The following is a 19078-nucleotide window of genomic DNA, read 5'->3' on the forward strand; positions in this document are numbered from 1 at the left end:
GGAACAGGTGAACCCTTGCAAACACAAGCAAAATTAATACTTTTGAAGCGATTCCTTTTAGCCAAAACGTCCATGGCAAAATGGCTATACATTATGTCCGGAAGGTGGTTAAAGAACATCTTTCTCCAACACATACTTCTTGTCTTAGCACAGGAAAAGGAGACCAACTTCCGACCAAATTGAGTTAGTTAATTAAATTCCGCTCAGTAAACAGATATATGGGCCTGTGCACATAACGGATATCAGCTATTAAACATATTCTATATGTCATTGTCCTCACATTACACTATATATCAGTGTCCACACATTACACTGTGTCCTCTTGAATAAATGTGTATAACGTTCAATGAAGGATTCCTACAGTCATCAAAATGTTAATGACTAGTGAGTACAAGTTAATAATAGGTAATTGCTATGAACTCATACACACGGGAAATAACATTCATATGAAGGATATGGCGTATTACACTATCATATACCGTATAATAACACAGTTTACCATGCGACACTGAAACGGGATTTTTGTTTCCACAAATTAGACGAAGAATGTAGAATCCGTTACCTTGACGTGCCACCAGAGGCGTCGAATGACACATCGGGCCACGGGCACAATTATGTTACCATGCAGGCCTTATTTTGAAATCTTTCCAAATTCTGGGTACCAATATTTCAAAACCGATGTTTAATTAAGTATATTATTAAAATGAGAAAACTATTTCTCCGGGACCCTCAATCGACCCCGGGCCAGCGGCTGCAATCCCCTGACGCTCCCGTCTCATCAAGCCTGGTCATCATTCAGTTCTTATTATCAATAATCAACTTATATTCAGCTAAATGTTCCCAACATTATATCACCAAATGTTTAAACTCTGCACAGAATATTACTGTTTTTAGTAACCTTTAAATTTATATCGCCCACTTCCAACCGGTGAAATTGAGTTCAATTAGTTACACAGGATGTGCACAAACAACAAACAATAGACACATTCCCTATATAAAGAAGACAATGGAACGCAGTCCTTCTTGACAATGACTGGCATCGCACGTCATTTGTTTATCATGATGTGAAATATGTACAGCGTAAACTCTTAGTAATGGAGCATTAGCCTATTCTGTTACCTGTTTGTTATCGTCTGTATAGGGGATCAGATCTTAATGAAATATTCTAGCAATGACCGTGACTTCTCGGACCTGGACGGTCCATTTAAAAGCTATTAGCAGAGTTCATCTGTACAAGATAAATCGACTTGAGTTATTGTACTTGTGTCAGTAGCCTATTATACGTTATATATATAGATGTTATGCGTTAGGCCTCGTATATAGCTATACCAGCAGCGTAAACGTTTCAGTTAAGATACAGCGGTAATGTCCATATGCATATAAAGCAATTTTTGTTGTTGTTGTTAGAGTGGTTTTAATTTTGTTTTGCGAGTGATATTAATAAGACTGCTTTTAATTTTTAAGAGTGATTATTTCAGTGTCCTTAAGAGTGCGATTCATATGTTTCTGTGTTAGTTAAGTGTGTACAAGTATAGATCGTTCGCGAAGTGATGCGCCTCTCGACGTTACTATAATCGCAACAGTATGAGTATAACATCATGAGTAAGGCATGAGTACGATAACAAGACACGCCTCTTAAAAAATACGACGTTTTTTGTTTCATTTTTTTTATAGATTTGAAATAAGTTACCATGACTTCGAGAAGCCATGTTGAAGGTACTTCCAAATCTCTCAGTTATTTTTATTGCGCCTTGATTTCTCCTCCTTTGATATCAAATTTAGAATGATGTTTACCAGAAGTTTGACAAGTAATCGATATTTTATGTCATGACACCGTTTTATAGACTATAGATATACCCTCATGAAAATGTCTGCCGTTCTTTACTGAGGTAAATTTACATGAACATTCCTAGCCCGTTTATAAGTGACATACCAAATGCATGACAACCGTCGTCAAAGGAACTTTAAACATGAAATTAAATTCAACCCTTTAGGTCAGAAATCTTGCAGAGAGAACATCGTTTGGCTTATGGGAGTCACGAATGATTTCTTAACTGAATGAAAACGAGCAAAGTTTTACCATGTCTGATGGAGAACATAAACATTTTCACCCAAAATCGATGGTATCGGTCAGTTGAGCATTGACGTCAGCTTCTATATTTTTCACGGTTTTGGCAAAGTTGTGTCAATTTTGTTAGCCAACGAACGTTGAATATACTTGGCAAGCATCTCGCCATTTCAATCAGTTTGAAAAGACGTGAAAGTGTTGATTTCATTTACATGCAGCCAAATAACAACAATGGTTTGGACGAGCAAGTGGTGGGGTGGAGGAACAGTATAGGGTCTGGAGCGAGGGTAGGGAAATTGCATATTTGGACGAAATGTCTATACTCGTAACGATTTCGCATCCGGGTATCCCGCAGAGGCGTCGAGAGCGATGTTGGGCCTAAACTTTCTTCATGCCCATATTTCCTACCACCCTCTTAATTGACCCCAAGGCTCGGGAGAACAGCCCATTGAGCAAGATACAAGTCTACAGAATTAACAATTAATTTCAGACTGTTATGTGAAATCAAAGAAATGAAAATATTCGTGAAAAGGGGAGAGGGAAGGAACATTATTTCTCTCTAAACCTTATCACAATCTCATACGTCGTTGACCAGTCTATAGAAATGCGAAAACTGATTTATGACCTTCTAGAAAAGATAGACACGCTACCTGAGATGTCTTTATTTTGGGGTGCCATTGATTTAAAACCCAAAACCACCTGTGGAGTTTGATATACACCAGCAGATCCCTTACTGGGCTGTATAAAAGACGGAATCGATACATCGGTATTAACAGATTTTATCGACTGACACCAGGCGCGGCGGAACGGAAAAATTATTGGGGGGGCTAATGTGTGGACACTATCTAAGCGGAGCGCCACCATGGGTTGGCGCGGAGCGTACAAGAAAATTTTGGGTTTTTTCAAACCCCCAGATGGCTGGAAACGGCACTTCCCGAGTGTTTTATGTTTCGAATACCTACCCCTAGAATATGGGTCTCAAGCCTGCAATTTCTCAGATTACACGAAAGTCTGTAAAAACATTGTAATTTGTATATTCGATGGTGTTTTAAGAGAGTAGCTATTACTCGAAGTGTACTCACAAAGACGTTTTTGAGTGTAGTAAGGGCAGTGGCGGAGCTAGGGGTATTGGTCAGGGGGGGGCAAGAATAGTCTGTAGGGGCGCTTTCGACACTATCTAAGCGGAGCGCCACCACAGGTTGGCGCGGATCGCGGTCCGAAAATTTTTGAGTAAAGACACTCCCTAGATTGCAGGAAATCACCCTTTCGGGCCTTACTAATTTGCAGATAAACGGAGAATAAATAGGTGTCGTCGCCAATTTGTCGGAAAATTACACCAACAGAATATGACAAATGTCAATAGGTATATGAGAGCGCAATAAAATAGTCAATAATCGCGAATAAGTAAAAAAGTAGTGAAAAGCTGAAAAGGGCGCCAGCAGTCCATTTGAGTCCGTCAGGGGGGGGGGGGCATCCGCCCCTGACTGTATATATGGACGCTCCGCCACTAAGTAAGGGGATGTTGGAGAACTGGCTGAAATGAGGCAAGTCATTGGCCTAAGACGAAGTTGTGTTACGCTTACCGGTACTCACACTATCTTCTTCCACTTTTCACGGGGCGTGAAGACGCGGTTGGGGTGACAATGTGGTCTATAGCCAGGGGACGGGCCGAGGGTCCTCCAGCAATTACTAAAATTATTACACCTATATAGTATACGTGTGCATCGGACAGATCGACAAGTATGCATTGAAAAATGGGCAGATGCACGTTTCGGAACCTTGGTAAATATTGGGGGGGCTAATCATGCATTTGCCCCCTCAACTTTTTCATTGGGGGGGCTGAGCCCCCCCAAGCCCCCCCGGTTCCGCCGCCACTGACTGACACCCATGAAAGAAAATGGAAATAAGTTCGTTTTCTCAGATCACTTTGTAAACAAGTTTACAGTTATACTCGTAAACCATGCTATTATCATCTATACGTATGTGATAACTGGTATTAAGAATACAATACAGATTTGAAGTATGACTACAAGAAGATGAGCAAGAGTACAAGAAGATGAACTCGGGTACAACAATATGAGTACGGGTACAAGAAGATGAGTAACGTTACAACAAGTTGAGTACGAGTACAACAACATGAATACGCGTACAGCTATAATTTTCCTCAGAATGATTACCATCACGAGTATAAGTCTCTTAGCAGGAGTATACGAGTCCATACATTTGCATTATTATACAAAAGTATGCAACAGTATAAAATATACTAGATTCAAAATACTAATTAATACGAGTACAAACATCCGAGTGCAACGATACAATACGGACTAACTAGAAGACTTTCAAAGTATATTCCAATCACTGAGTCACAAACCCACCAAATTGTTGATCTCATGGATTTCAACGAGACCGAATTCAGGCAGTTATATCATCTTTCCATTCACCAAGTTTTTTTTGGGGGGGGGGGTGGAGGGGGTCGTGCATTGGTTCAGTGGAATACAGTCCCGAGGCCCGTTATCAATAAGGGGACATGTGAAAATATTGAGGGTCCCAAGAAAATATAAGATAAAGAATTCTGCACTATCATTTTCATAATATAACTAAGGAAAAATTGAAGCGTGCAAAAGGAGGGCCCGGTGGCGGTCCCCGGGCATAACCATGTGACGTAGTTATCCCTGGGGCTCTTGCTCTCGTAACCTCTGCCTACATTCTACATGACTAGCAGAATTAATGCTACAAAACATCTCGATTAACAATGAACGTTTGTGTGAAGAACACGGTTCGGAGCATATCGTAAACAAAGACGAGAAATGTACCATAAATCCCTTTTTAGGATATATTTAGATGTTTTCTCGCCTCCAACACAACATCATCGAAAAATATGTTACATTTACGATTTGTACAATACAATTTACGAGACACTTTGACTCAAAGAAGGATGGTGTATAGGGTCAAAGGAGAAAGGGGGAGGGAGGGAGGGGCAAGGGTCACAAACCAGCTGTTTACGGATCTTACAATGTGTCACCAAAATACATATAAACCATCTACTATCATATATATATATATATATATATATATATATATATATATATATATATATATATATATATATATATATATATATATATATATATATACGGAAAAGATCATAGTACTATCTCTATACGTTTAAAGGGATTCTCGGTTCTCTGGTGTATAGTTATCCAGATAAGTTCAATAGTAAAATTACTGTCTATATTTGTCTCTCGAGGACATCCGAATTGATCTATTAAGCCATTATTAACATCACCATATTATCACATGTTATTTCTAACATATTAGACGCGTTCAAAATGGTTTTTCCGTTTACATATGCTACAAATAATGTACACAGTATAGTATTAATAGCGGGTTGACGTGTACTAAGCATGTGTATTGCCTGATGTTCATGTGGTGGATGCGTTAAGTAACAATACAGCACCGTAGAAATGTAACGAAACACTATACCTGTCTTGGTCTAGTCGAGTAACTTCAAGTGATTTCCCTGACTTGAGTGGAGTCATTCACTCTTAAGTATATACTGTATTATTACCAAGAAGGATTAAAGATTGCCGAATCTAAATGAGCCCCCACTTTACTATCGAAATTTAGTGATGCGAGTCACAGCGCCGTCTGTGTAGAACATACGATACGTTAAAGCTAAAAAGCGTGGATATTGGTCTATACAGCGACTGGCTGAAATAAGTATATATAGCCAATGAAGTGGAATAGGGAACATACGAAAGAAAACATGTACATGTGTGGGGAAGGGACGGGAAAGGGGAGGGAAGGGAAAGGGTGAGGGGGAAGCGGAAAGGGGGGGGTAAGGGAATAGATATGGTGATAGCAATGGGCTATGCTTATCTTATCATGTGCGTTCATGTTGTACGTCCTGCGGACCCATATATAAAGGATATGTTTCTCGTGCTCTAGCCAAGGTAACTGCCTCTATAGGGTGTTGCACTGTATGTCATCAATGCACAGGACGTTTTGAAGTTAACTTTTCAGGTCAAATTAAATATAGGAGAATAATTAACAGCTTTCAGGGTTTGGGTGGCTTCTCATTCTTTTGCATTTCTAAAGTCTGTAGGTGAATATAAGTTTGGGAGTTAATGATGATTGACGTTAAGTTTAACCTGTTCCTAACCAAACAGAGCATTCCATGCAAAACAGGCTAACATCACTCATTAATCATGGGTCGGTTGCTAAGTCAATATTAGGCTATTACTCGTGTATATACTGTACATGACTCTGGAGTGACTATATGTCTAAAGTACAAGCAAGAATGTCTGACTATTACACCATATACTTACGAACGTTCAAATATTTTTAACTGTTCTGCTCATAATACGAGTTGATATGTTGTCTATTGACACCGCTGCTATATTTATATGTAAAACGAATGTGTACGTTTAAAACGGCGTAATTGGCCTTCCATGCATTTTCGTTTGTCGGTTGCAAAAAGCAAAAACAGCTATAGAGTGAGCGTACAATTACATTAACACGATTAGATAGCGACTGCATTTCCTCCTATATTTAATAACATTATAGCCAGCTGTCACAAATTCAACTTACACAAGCATGCTTTTAATTCTGCCATTGCGTTTTATTTGGATTTTTTTTGTCTCTGTATTTGGTGTGTGGTGTGTTTGATTATACACTTTGGTGTGTCAAACAGCCGTATATATAAACATAAAGTAACATAAAGATTGTATAGGTAGGGTATGGCACGTGATTTACGATACCTCTTATACAACCGTGCGACTTGGTTTACATTGCACTCGCTTACGTAATTACTCAATCTCTCCCGAAAAAGATAAATCATAACTTTATAATGCTGATTGTAAGTGGCTCCGGGCTTTCACCAATAAGATACATACATTTCAGCTTCCTGCTGCCATCTTTAGTAGGCCTACTAGAGCTTAAAGCATGAGTTTGCGATCACGGGTTGCAATTTTTACCAGGACATGTCAAGTTGTCAATACCGGTAATGTGGTAGGCTACATATAAATCTAACTACGAGAGTAAGGCCTATACCGCAATAATGTTGTTACGACTACATGACTGCTCCTTTCATTATTGAATTAATCAAACGTTTATGCCTATTCCATCGCAGAAGCTCTTGTGAATCAAAATATTATTAAACTCTTGATTTATCTCAAAGTTATCAAATCTTCCAATTTTATGCCGTATTTTATCGTTTCTGATGAGGAATATTTGGTTGAAGTAATATATTTTGTTCTGTAGCCTGTGTTATCTTGCCTAAATATAATACCTACAGACTGTGAAGAAATCATTGCAAAGGCAGTTTTAGGTGAACATTAATATTAAAGCAAATATTTTAATAATAATAATAATTATAATTTTTAATATAATAATAATTTTAAAATATGTGAAAGAAAGAGAATTTTATTTTGGTCAAAGTGGTTGGCGGAAGAGTGTTAGACTATTGCATGCTCCAGAGAGTAAAAATTACTCTTGAACGAAGTTATATAGTAAAGCTTACAAGTTTTACCATTATTGGTTACCATCTTTGTAAATCATTCTAGCGAACTTGAAGGCATTACCAATAACTCGGCGCCATATGAAAAGTGAAATAAGAAAAACCCCTCTTACCTGGAATTTCTCAGGAATCAAAACTCCAGGTAGTCTGTCGATTCGACGATTATAATTTACCTTCACAAAATCTTTTGAAAGGATAAAGTTCAATATTGAAAACCATAAAAAAACAGCAGGTTAGTGCACACCGGCAGCTGCGAAGTTACTTACACACATATAGCGAATGAATTTGTGTAACTCGTCCTGTCCCTTTCGTCGCAATTGGCTTCTTGCGACTGACAGGTTTCGCTGTTGTACAAGGTGACTTATACCTTTCTACCTGTTTGGACACTCCAAAGTTTGTGACAGTTGCCTTTTCATCGATCACTGTGTGAACCCGAACAGAACTTGACACAATGGCTGCACTCGCAGGTACAGAAATGTACACAAATCCCTTCAGAAAAGTGCCTGGCTATACCTGAAACAATGTGTGAGGGTTACAGGTCGATGGCGCTCTTTATGATCAACAATACCAACGTTACTTACTTTTCTTTAAACAAAAAATTCCCGCGTGTGGGAAGCCGTAAGCGTAAATGTTTGAAGCTATGTTTGTTGAAGCCTCAGTTGAGAAGACGGAATGCCTGAAATCATTTGAACCCAAATAGCCTATTAGTTGTGTCTTGTCAGGGTACTAAGAATGACGAATGTTTTTAAAAGGGCAAGCTTCAACTTCTGTTTCACAGGTATGTCAGTTCCGTTATGTTGTCTCAGCTTTCCCTGAAAAACAGAGGAAATATGATAAAAAACGCTCTAATCTCTTTGACATGACATAAATGTAAATTTGTAACACTGACAATCGTACTGCTAACAGTTCAAATCCATTTGCTAAGGATTTTAGAGGTGTGTGTGAGGGGGGGGGGTTGGGAGTTGGGGGGGGGGCAATTCAAATGGCCCCCATGATTTGACTTAGGGGCAAGAACCTTTATAAAAGAGATAGATGCACAATGTGATTCGGAGACGGTATGTTTGGGTAGTTGATGTGGAACCCATATGTGTGTGCGTGCGCGCACGCGCGCGTGTGTGGAGTTAACACTCAGGTTAAAAAAAAATTAACACCTTATCATCAAATGGTGCATTCCAAAATATGTAGACTATACCTTAGGTCTATAATTAAGTCTAAACGCATAACGTTGTTGAAGTTTTCCCTGAAGTGTAAACTGAATATATTATATTCCCCGACTGAACAATTGTTCCACTTTCTCGACTGATGATGGGAGTAGGAAGCCCCCGGGGTAGATGGGGGGGGGTAGATGGGGGCACGCCACTGTAATCTGCTATTGCGTATACGTCTCTGGAATGTACAATACTATGAAGGAATACTGGTTTGTGTGGCTAACTCTGAAGAATACAGAAAAGCTAACATGACATGCGTCAGCTTTGAGAATAGCTTCATCAATCAATCACCAACATTCTATGAAAAGAACTTGGCCCGTGTTTTGGTGTTAATGAAAACGTAACATCAGTCAAAAGGTATCAATACAAGAAACAATTTATTATCTGTCAACAGAGGATTGCAAAGCAATGTGCGTTTATTTGATCCTAATCATCAAGGATAATGAGCGCGATCTTTGTAAGGATTAAGCTTAATCCAGATTTCATGCCTGTCTGTTTTGAAATGGATTAACTTGAAAGGAATGTGTCTAGGACGATTCAGTTCAAAAGGTCACGGTTTGGCCATCTTTAGTTGTATATTAGATCATGGAGCTATCTGTTTATAGCTCCATGTATAGATCAAACTATATAAGTGGTGGGAGACAACCTTCAATGTCAATTAAAAGTTAGATGAACATGCGCAGAAGGGATGAGGAAAGAAGAGGGGAAATAACGGAATTGGGACTTAGGAGTGGGCATTAAATTTAATATACTCAAACTTTTATCTAAAAGGCTATGATTGCAATTTTAAATGTTTGGAATTATTGATCCATCTAAAATAGAATTATAAAAATATGTAAGTAAAGAAGTTTACGCAGACATTAGCTGATCATATCACGGATTGATGTTGCATGTATATGCTTAGCTGCTGTCGGCTACCACGGGGGGGGGGGTTAAAATGTTTGTATGTGTAAAGGTGGAGTACTCCCCTCTTCCCCTCCCCTACGCTACATCACTGCATTAGAAGAGGATATCTGGAGTCGATAAGACATGAACGTTATATTCACTAGACATTCTCCGACGATCATTAGTGTGAATGCGTATAGGCTATGTCACTACATAAGTAACCTCTATAAGGGTTTCATTTTGACTCTTTGCTAGTTTTAAGATCTTGAGAATATTGATGCTTTCCATTCCTGAAATGTTATATTGTGCAGTGTAGGCAAATATGCACTTGTAGTCTCAACAGAGAACCCATCGGACACACACATTTGTGATGCACGTTTGACGGGACTAATAGAGGGCGGTAGAGAGATATGAACATTAAAAAAAAATAATGTCGGGCAAGGTCATTACGCATCAATTCAAATCAGTCTGAAATATTAAAGGCTAAGCTGAAGTGACTAGTCTGGCACGAGTCTAAGGGATTGGGAATGTGATAGGTGAACCCCCTTTTAACACACATTCAAAGCTCGTTACTTGCACAGCCTTCCGTGTGGTCCTGCATGGGGAAAACGCTCCCATTACCCCCGAAATATATGGAGTCGGCTTCATCTAACAAAGGGCAACACCCTCTACTTATAATCGTGGATCCGATTCTGTTGATTGCCACATTTCAGACAGTAATTTGGGATTACAATGTACAGTATGATTACACTTTAATGATGACCTTTGGCCAAAAATATTTTGACATGTTATAGCATATGTTAGAATGGACAGAATACAACTTAGTGCCGTTTCCTATAGCAACGCAGAAAGCTGCCCTCTTTCTGTAATCTCAGAACCCCCCCCCCACCCCCAAAAATAATAAAAATAAAATCCCACCTTCAGAATACTTTAATCCTCAGCAAAATCATACCACAGTTAGGCAAGTAACCTCAAGTTTCGTTGTTCACATAACGATCAGCCATCGTTGAAAAAGTAATGTTTTATTTTTTTCTCAATGGAATATACTCTCTTAAACATCATACTGACATGCTGTCAAGCCATAAAGCCCTAAACCGTTAATATTAAAAATGAAATGACCGAAATTATTACAAATCTGAAAATAATTCTATCGAACCAATTTGTGGTGATAGGCAATAACGATCGGCGAAGTAAGGTAATTAAGTATTGACCTTTGACCTTCTTTACCTATTACCACATACATTACAAGTTTATCAAAATAGTCATTAACTTCAACCCATATCTGGAATACATGCCAAGTTACAATCAGGTAGACACGTACCCAGCTACGTGTTTCAAGGTTAATATATACGGAACACCTATAGTAACATGTGTTACATATGGGTATGCGTAAATGTTTCAACATCGTTAAAATTAGTTAAAAAGTGTATTTTTGTTTCTTCAAATTCGTCAATTTACGCCATTGTACCAACTTAGTTTGTTTTGTGCAAAATATCACTCTCTACTTAACTTCTGGGAACACATCAATGAACGTTCACTTATATGTTAGCGCGCCCTCTAATAGTGAAAATATACGTGTTTTCCCAGATTCTGTTCTCTTCAGACATCCATTCACAATGAGATATCATAGCCTGACAGCTAGTTGGTATCGACCAATACGGTCTCCTGCATATTCAATGACGATATATGACGTCACTAACCACGGTGAAGCGTAAACAGGTGTGTGTTTGGGGAAGGGGGGGGGGGGGTGAGTAGGGCATTAACTGTCATTCACAAGACATCCACAAACTGCTCAACAATAAGTGTTAGATACGTTTGTTTTACAACGTAGAGCAGCAATCGATATTGAATTCCTAATTCTGCGTGTGTAATTTTGTATTTGTTAAATATATATAAACAAGGAACTACTACCATCATCTAAATAAAAGTGACTCCATCTTGTATTAAGCTGATCAGAACGCCCCCATCTCACTCAACCTTCTCGGTCTCAAACACTGGTTTCTATTTCCTGGTGTCTGTCAGCTGGCTTCCACTTGATTGGTAGAGAGAAGACCCCCCCTCCCCCCACCATCTCCGGCATAAGTCTGTGCCAATTTTGTGCTACTTACCATGACCATAAAACCTTCAGAAATTACAGGACACAAATATTGTTCCCCTCCTTGGTATACCTCCAACTCAGAATTCCTAGATTCGGGCTTATTGAGTATAGTTTGAGGATCAACATTTCATGTTTGGAGACAAAATGGTGGCATTTTGGTTACCAGTTGCAAAAAATAGAAGATAGCATATCGTTAAAAAATCCGCAATATCACTTTAATGGTTGTAGAACGTCGATATTAATATATCCAATCTCAAAATATCCCTGACCCCCAAAGAACAGCAGTTTCGCCTTTGACGTGGTATCGAGAACGATTCCTCTTGGTTAAAATATATTGTTTATTTTTCGCTTAAAACGATACACTAGTAACAAAGCTATGTCTCGTAATAACTTTGACAGAGATCAATGCTGTGTCAACTTAATGTCATTTAAGTTGACACTAATGGAAGATGAATGGTTTGAAAATTGTGGCCACCTTGGTTTGGAGGAGATGTTTTCACTGCACAGTTTCTCACGTAGTACCACAGAGTGCATGGGTCGAAATGTATATGATTGTATCCAACAATAAAAGAACGGCTTTGAGTGTGCTGCATGCTCGTATGGTATCCACTGTGAAGATGATAGCTATGACGAATCAAATTCCTACACATACACACATGCAGACACGCAGACATACAGACATACAGACAGACCAAGTAGTTCACCTACTTCCTAAAGTAAAGATCAACGACCGTAGCTTCTAAGTGCACCGTGTGTGGGCATATGAATTAAATATTGGGAAGTGGAGCAAACATGTATACACATATATAACACGAATTCTAGATAGGTGGATCTGCGGGCCAAATCTGGCCCGCAAAAGGTTATAAACCGACCCACCAAAAAAAAAAAAGGAAAAAAAAAGAAGCAAAAGAGAACAACATCTCCCCACGATCTTGAACGAGTTAGGTATCAAATCAATTCCATTTTGACGGGATCACGTTTGATCTAGAAATCAAAAACAATTTTCAGGCTGTCATTGCCGTTCTGTATGCTTAACGGTGACGTTATCTTACAGTTGTTAATGTTTTGATAAGGCTCCAACACATAAACTTGCATTTAATTTGTAATTCAAATATGGACACACGCCACTTTACTTACAGACTTTGAACTGCCTCCTTCCTTACTCCTGCGGTCCAACCTCTATGTCCACAATAACTAAACTGATTCGTGTGGCTGGTACATACAGCAATATTATCGCATGTTTGTCTATATTCAAGATATTCATTAGATGTATCATTTTTACAAAATTTAAGAAAAAATTAATATGTTCGAGTCATAAGTGCTACCCAGTTATGATAATATTCGGAAAGAATTATCTATTGATGGTGTAAAATATGTATAATCAATATGCAATATGGACATATCTTTGGACAAAGATTTCATAACATCGTTTAATTTAGTGATCCTTTTTGGCGTTCCATACCTCAAGCCATATCTATAGCGCCACACATTTATATTAGAAACTAGGTTGATAGAAACAGAGAAATGATTCTAATCAAATAACATATGTCAGCAAAGCTATATTTGATTAAACGGTAACTAATTACCAATGGCTCATTTAACACACGATACATTATTACGACATTTAGAGAGCCATAAGTCTCATCAAACGATTTCATTCATTTAGGTTTAAAAGCTCTGTTTAGAAGATTGGTTAGAAGCAGCTCATCCAATCATAGGTGAATCTTTTGGGAATTGACACAAAAAAAAAAATGAGAAGAGAGAAACAAAATCTTTGCAAGGAAATTACTCAATATCAGCGATCCATCTCGAATACGACAAATAAGAATTGAGAACGTTTGAAAAAGTAATTATTCTTAACCTGATAGCCATATATATCAAGCCTCGTAAATGGTGCTATTGGGTCGGTCATAGTACTTTCGACTACTAATTCAAAACAGTAAAGGTATATTTAACCTATACGTATCTTCCCGTGATAGGCAATTTAACGAATGAAATCGTATTATTAGCCTATTAGTTAGTGCAGGTAAATTGTAGAAGTGGGCATGTAAATAGACTTGATTGATCGGGCATAATAAAAACAATTTTGGTGAAAATATAATATCGAATGTTTATATATATATATATATATATATATATATATATATATATATATATATATATATATATATATATATTATTGATATATATATATATATAAATACACACACACACATCCCTTTTTTCACGAATTAATTCAAGCCTTTATTAATAAACTTCGTTTGTATTTGCATATGCATGAAGTATACAAGTATATCTTTGAATACGTAAATAACAAAATGTCTCTTTGACATTTGACTTGCAACGGATATCTTTGTGGTTTTAGCTACTTGGCGTTGCGTAGTTATCACAAATTTCATGTAATGTTTTACGGTTAAATTTACAAAAATGTTTGGTGCACATGCACAGTGTTACTTTTGTGTACGTGTGTACGGTACACTTCAGCACATTCGAATAATACAAACACCTCTTAAAATGTTGTAGAGTGTTGTATAAGTTTCTTGAATCTATAAATCTCAAAAGTTGATACAACGAAATTCTAGCCGTGGAAATGAAAGGAAGTATGATATGTTATCGTCGAGTGAGGTATGGTTGATTGATTTGAAGGGTCGAACATGATATGTTTCTGATCTGGTTTTGCTTTCTCTATGATTCAGACGTGATGTACACCCTGACCTTTGTTAGTAAGATTTATGATGTAAGAGACAAACAGATAACAGAAGATACGAGAGTGACTAACTGTTGACGTCAGAGGTAGATGAATCATCATCTCGAGATATGGAAATGTCGTTCCAACCATCAATCAAATGAACTTCATCTTGTGTTGTAATCAAAATCATATTGATGTAGGTTTAAACTGTGGGTAAATCTTATTTGATGCCATGTTATCAGCTCTTGACTGAGCGAATTAAAAAGTATAGGCCCACAGGCCTAAATAAAGTTGACAAAACGTAAGTAAGCAAACCAAAGAGCATATTTACACTCGGGGACTACACCAATACTGTTGTCTAAATGCATATTCGTAAGTTTGAAGGGAACGAAAAGTAGAATTGTAGATATATTTACAAAATAAATTTGAAAAAATGAATATATATATGTGCGATACAAACAAAATACTATGAGGATGTGGCTTTCGCCTAAAGATACAGAAAATGTTCAGCAGTTTTGCTGAACAATCAACTTCAGTAAACCTTAAAAAATCCTTTAGAAACAGAGAAAACAAAGGTAAAATAAAAACACACAGAGACAACCACACACTCAAACATATACACGAGCATATGACCAATGTTAAAAAGGTCTTGCTTACACAATATCTCAGAAGGAAAAGAAATACATTAGCTTCTCTTTCGATTAAATGGTTTGAACAGAACAGAATTTGTGTATTTCACAGGCCCAATGAATTGTCTTTGACAATGACAATGACATTCCGCGATTTGTATATTGCTGTATACGACTCTCCACGCAGTATACACAGTAAATTACTTTGTGCAAAGTGCTTACCTATCCCTGAAATGTCTGTAAATGACACCAATAATCCACAAGAACGTCAACAGTTATCTATTGCTTTGCATTAACAACATGCAGAACACGCATCTTTGTAGATATGTAATAAACAAAAGTACAGTACGTTCGTTCATCGATGTTTCTGATCAATAATGAACATAGCTATATACAATGATACTTTTCTCCTTGCATTCCACATCATTATCTGCAAGCGAAAAAATGACATTGTGTTCGCCCCGGTTTTTTTACGAGTTTCAAATTCATTAAACAGACCAACGGTGTGGTTTTCTGAAGGTCATGGCAAAGGAAAGAAAGAAAAAAGCTAAATTTTATATCATAGATTATTCATCTTCGTACGATAAGAATATAGAACAAACTGACATAGAAATTTATCTGGTCTTATACCTCGTACTTAAACAACAGAGTATAGTTGATAATCTTGCATATAGCCATGGCTGCTGTGCGTTCAGTATGGTGTAACTAGTGTTCAGCATATTTAACACATCATAGAACTGACCTATACTGTACTAGGCCTACTTGTAAAACAGTATAGTTTGTTTACATGTCCTGAATGGGTGTACGAGTAAAACAGCATGAGTACAGGTGTATATCACCATGCTGTGTTTACGAGTACAAAATTCTCGAGTACCATTACGTAATCTTGCACGATTATGATTTCCATAATGCCACTAGTACGAGTACAAATCCACCACAGGTAGCCTACTATATTACAGGTAACTATAACACAGAAGACGAGTACGTACTCACTGTAGAGATCTGTGGTGCATGTTAATGTTATAAAGACATTAAAAATACATGCAGGGCTAAATTTTCGCAAAAGGAGTACAGTCTAATTTATCCTATATGGTGCTGCCTCAAATGTGAGAAAGAAAGGAAATTGGCATTATACCTCACTCTGTTTTGAATGACAATGTAGTAACACATGGTTTATTGGGGAATGGTGCAATTGTTTGCTTGTAAAATACGGCGCAACGTTCTTCGTCATCTGGTGGAGAACACATACTTGTTTCTATACTAGACTTTGCCCGGGGGTAAGAATTTGCCAGACGGCACAAACATTCAACAACGTCACTTTTGTGGACACGCACACATGCACGTACAGTCGTTCAACACAGATAAACACCATGAATCATGTCTTAAGTAACCGTACTATAACCGTTACTAGAAACTACCTAGAGACAGGTCTTAACGTAATTCGACATTTCTTGAAAATAAATCATTCTTTTTGACTTACCGGAATCCCTTTTGATCGCAATATATTTTCAAATTATAATAACCGTATCAGTTCTGCGAAATATTCCTCCAGGTGTTGTATTTTGAGAGAGAGTAATAATTGAGGTATATCCGCGCACTGATATCTACGAAACGTCATCAGCACATGCATGATTCGTGGACACAAGTATAATGATGACAATGTTATGGCGCAGAAGTTCAAATACGTTTAACGATAAACTTGATTAGCGACTCTGTAAGAAACACGAACCCCCGAACGTTTTGGTCCTCTTCTTAAAGAGACTACTTGTCGCAAGCCAAGTGAAACAACGTGAAAGTATGACATCAATGCGCATCATGCATTCATGTTTGAACTTTCTAGTGACTTTTAGTGCTATCGCTTACAAAGGTCGTCATCATCATATATGCTTCTCTTTTAGGGGGGGGGGGGCAGATCGAGTTGTGCGATATCATCTAATAATAAAGCGCCCTTATTTCCACAATGTCATTGCTTCATCGAAGGCTCATTAAATCCGTTGGGAGGACCCGTCTCATATCATGATTCAAAATAAAAACAAGAACACTAAAACCTCATAAACTAATGGGCTTTGGCACAACCTGAGCTGGTTGAAATAAAAACAAATTTAAAAATAGATAAGAGGCCCGCAAAATGTATCGTTACATTACTATACCGACATCTTTCTGGACCGAGGAGTTTTATGTTGTGTCAAGTGCCAGGCGTCTTTCGACCAAGGATCCTGAACAGTTATGCTAAAAATGCCATAGCCGTCTCGTCGAGTCCCACCGCGCTACGCGGGATGCTATAACTCACCGCAGACGGTAACCAGTGCACTTCCGACGGCGCGAAAAAAATTATGTCCCGAGGTTGGAAAATTGTGACGTCACATGTAGGTTTGTCTGACGTCATTCTTGATGGTGTTCTATCGTCGCTTTTAAATGAAGCAGGCAGGGAATTAGGGCATGTTAGAAGATGTTCCGAGTACTGCGGTGATTTCATTAGCCTTGGGCACTCGCGGGGAAGGAAAAGAAAGAAAAATTGAACCATAGAGAAGATGAAAATCTTTTGCACCTGGATTTCGAGCAGCATGAAACCTAGCCGGATTCACTGTGATGTTGTCACTTGACGAGGGATGTAAGCGGAGCTTACCCAATCATAGGAATAATGGAATTATCGAAAGATCGAAATTGAATACGATAAATGGTGTGAGGGCACAAATCGAGAACCAGCTAACGTAAAGAAAGGGTGGAAACTGTAGACGTAAACGCCAATAAAAGCTTCAGGAAGTTGGATCTTTCATCAAAGGTCAAAGTACTATATATGTTGCCTACAAAACAAGTATACTAAACGCTGTGTCAAAGTTGTGAATCGTGTTTATGTTGTTAATATGTCATCCACTGTGCATTGCGTTTTTGTATACTTCTGTAGTTGTTTATCAAGTTATTGTTTTCAACTAACATTGGAACTTAACTTGTGCGTTTTAGCTGCCATAACTTACTTCTTCCCTTACAGAGTTACTACATCGAACAGTCAAGTTGGAAACAAATTATATGACGTTTGTTTTTTAATTCTAGAGTTCTATGACACTTGTACCAGAACATAGTTTGCCACGACGCGTCACTTCCTGTTTGATGACCTCTCGACGTTGACTGTCAAGCAAGGTATGCTAGTGTGACTTGCTCTCATACAGGTCACTAATTACAAATGTGAACAGAAAAGTACGAACTTAAATTGCAATAAGACTACCAAAAAAGAAAGAAAAAAACTAAAATATAATGATATTACTAGTGACATAATCTAATAATATGCGACTCTGTATAGAAGAGGGGTCTGTCGATTGGTTGTCATCTTCTAGTATCCCTATCACGTGACAGAACAGACAATGTTGACATCTCTATTTCAGATGAAAAACTCTAAAACGAAGGATCTGTTGTGCCAGGCTCAATAAACGGTTGATTTACTTTGTTACGAATTAATTAAAATGTACTCACTTTACGTCACATGAAATGAACTCATGATAAACAGCATACCAGAGTCACCAAAATTCAGTCACATATTGAGCTCCCCCCCCCCCACTCGAGGTTATGGAATGACCCAAATGGTTATGCATATAGACATTTTTAAAGGCCCTCCCAAGTGAATTCTCTGATTAATGATTGACGTCATATAAATCAGCTGTAACTGGATATATCTTGTCCAATGAATGGAGAGGATCATAGAGAGAGACCGTTATGTTATGAAGGTGAAGGCCGTTCCTCCTACCGAGTAACCACTGGGGTGTGACGTAACTGAGTATATGATCTATCCGGGAGAAGATGGCCCTCACTAGATTATTCACCGGTATATCGGATTACCACCTTCTAACAATTTGGGTCATGATTTATATAAAACAATATACGAGGAACTAGTCAATCAACAACATAGATAACGACATCTATGGATACTTGATGTCGTATAAGAGACTTCAAATCCTTTCAAGTGATGCTATGTTTTCTTTTATAAATCT

At 38.0% G+C, this 19078-nt stretch overlaps 1 protein-coding gene across 3 annotated transcripts in view; it reads right to left on the reverse strand.

Annotated features, from left to right (window-relative positions):
- LOC139975338 (cholinesterase-like) overlaps window positions 1–16800 on the reverse strand; it is a 43510-nt gene extending 26710 nt beyond the window's left edge. The window contains exons 1-2 of one of the 3 annotated variants that reach the window (XM_071983209.1): window positions 16576–16800; window positions 7853–8398 (exon numbers count right to left, since the gene is read on the reverse strand). In XM_071983209.1, the coding sequence (XP_071839310.1) occupies window positions 7853–7858 (6 nt within the window). In that variant the 5' untranslated portion in view covers window positions 7859–8398; window positions 16576–16800. Of the gene's footprint in view, window positions 1–7699; window positions 8399–16575 lie in introns of those variants that run through there. The other 2 variants (XM_071983212.1, XM_071983211.1) reach the window with 2 other exon arrangements.
- Between the last annotated feature and the right edge of the window lie 2278 nt (window positions 16801–19078).

Source organism: Apostichopus japonicus, chromosome 10 (genome assembly GCF_037975245.1).
Source record: "Apostichopus japonicus isolate 1M-3 chromosome 10, ASM3797524v1, whole genome shotgun sequence".
Lineage (NCBI taxonomy): Eukaryota > Metazoa > Echinodermata > Holothuroidea > Aspidochirotida > Stichopodidae > Apostichopus > Apostichopus japonicus.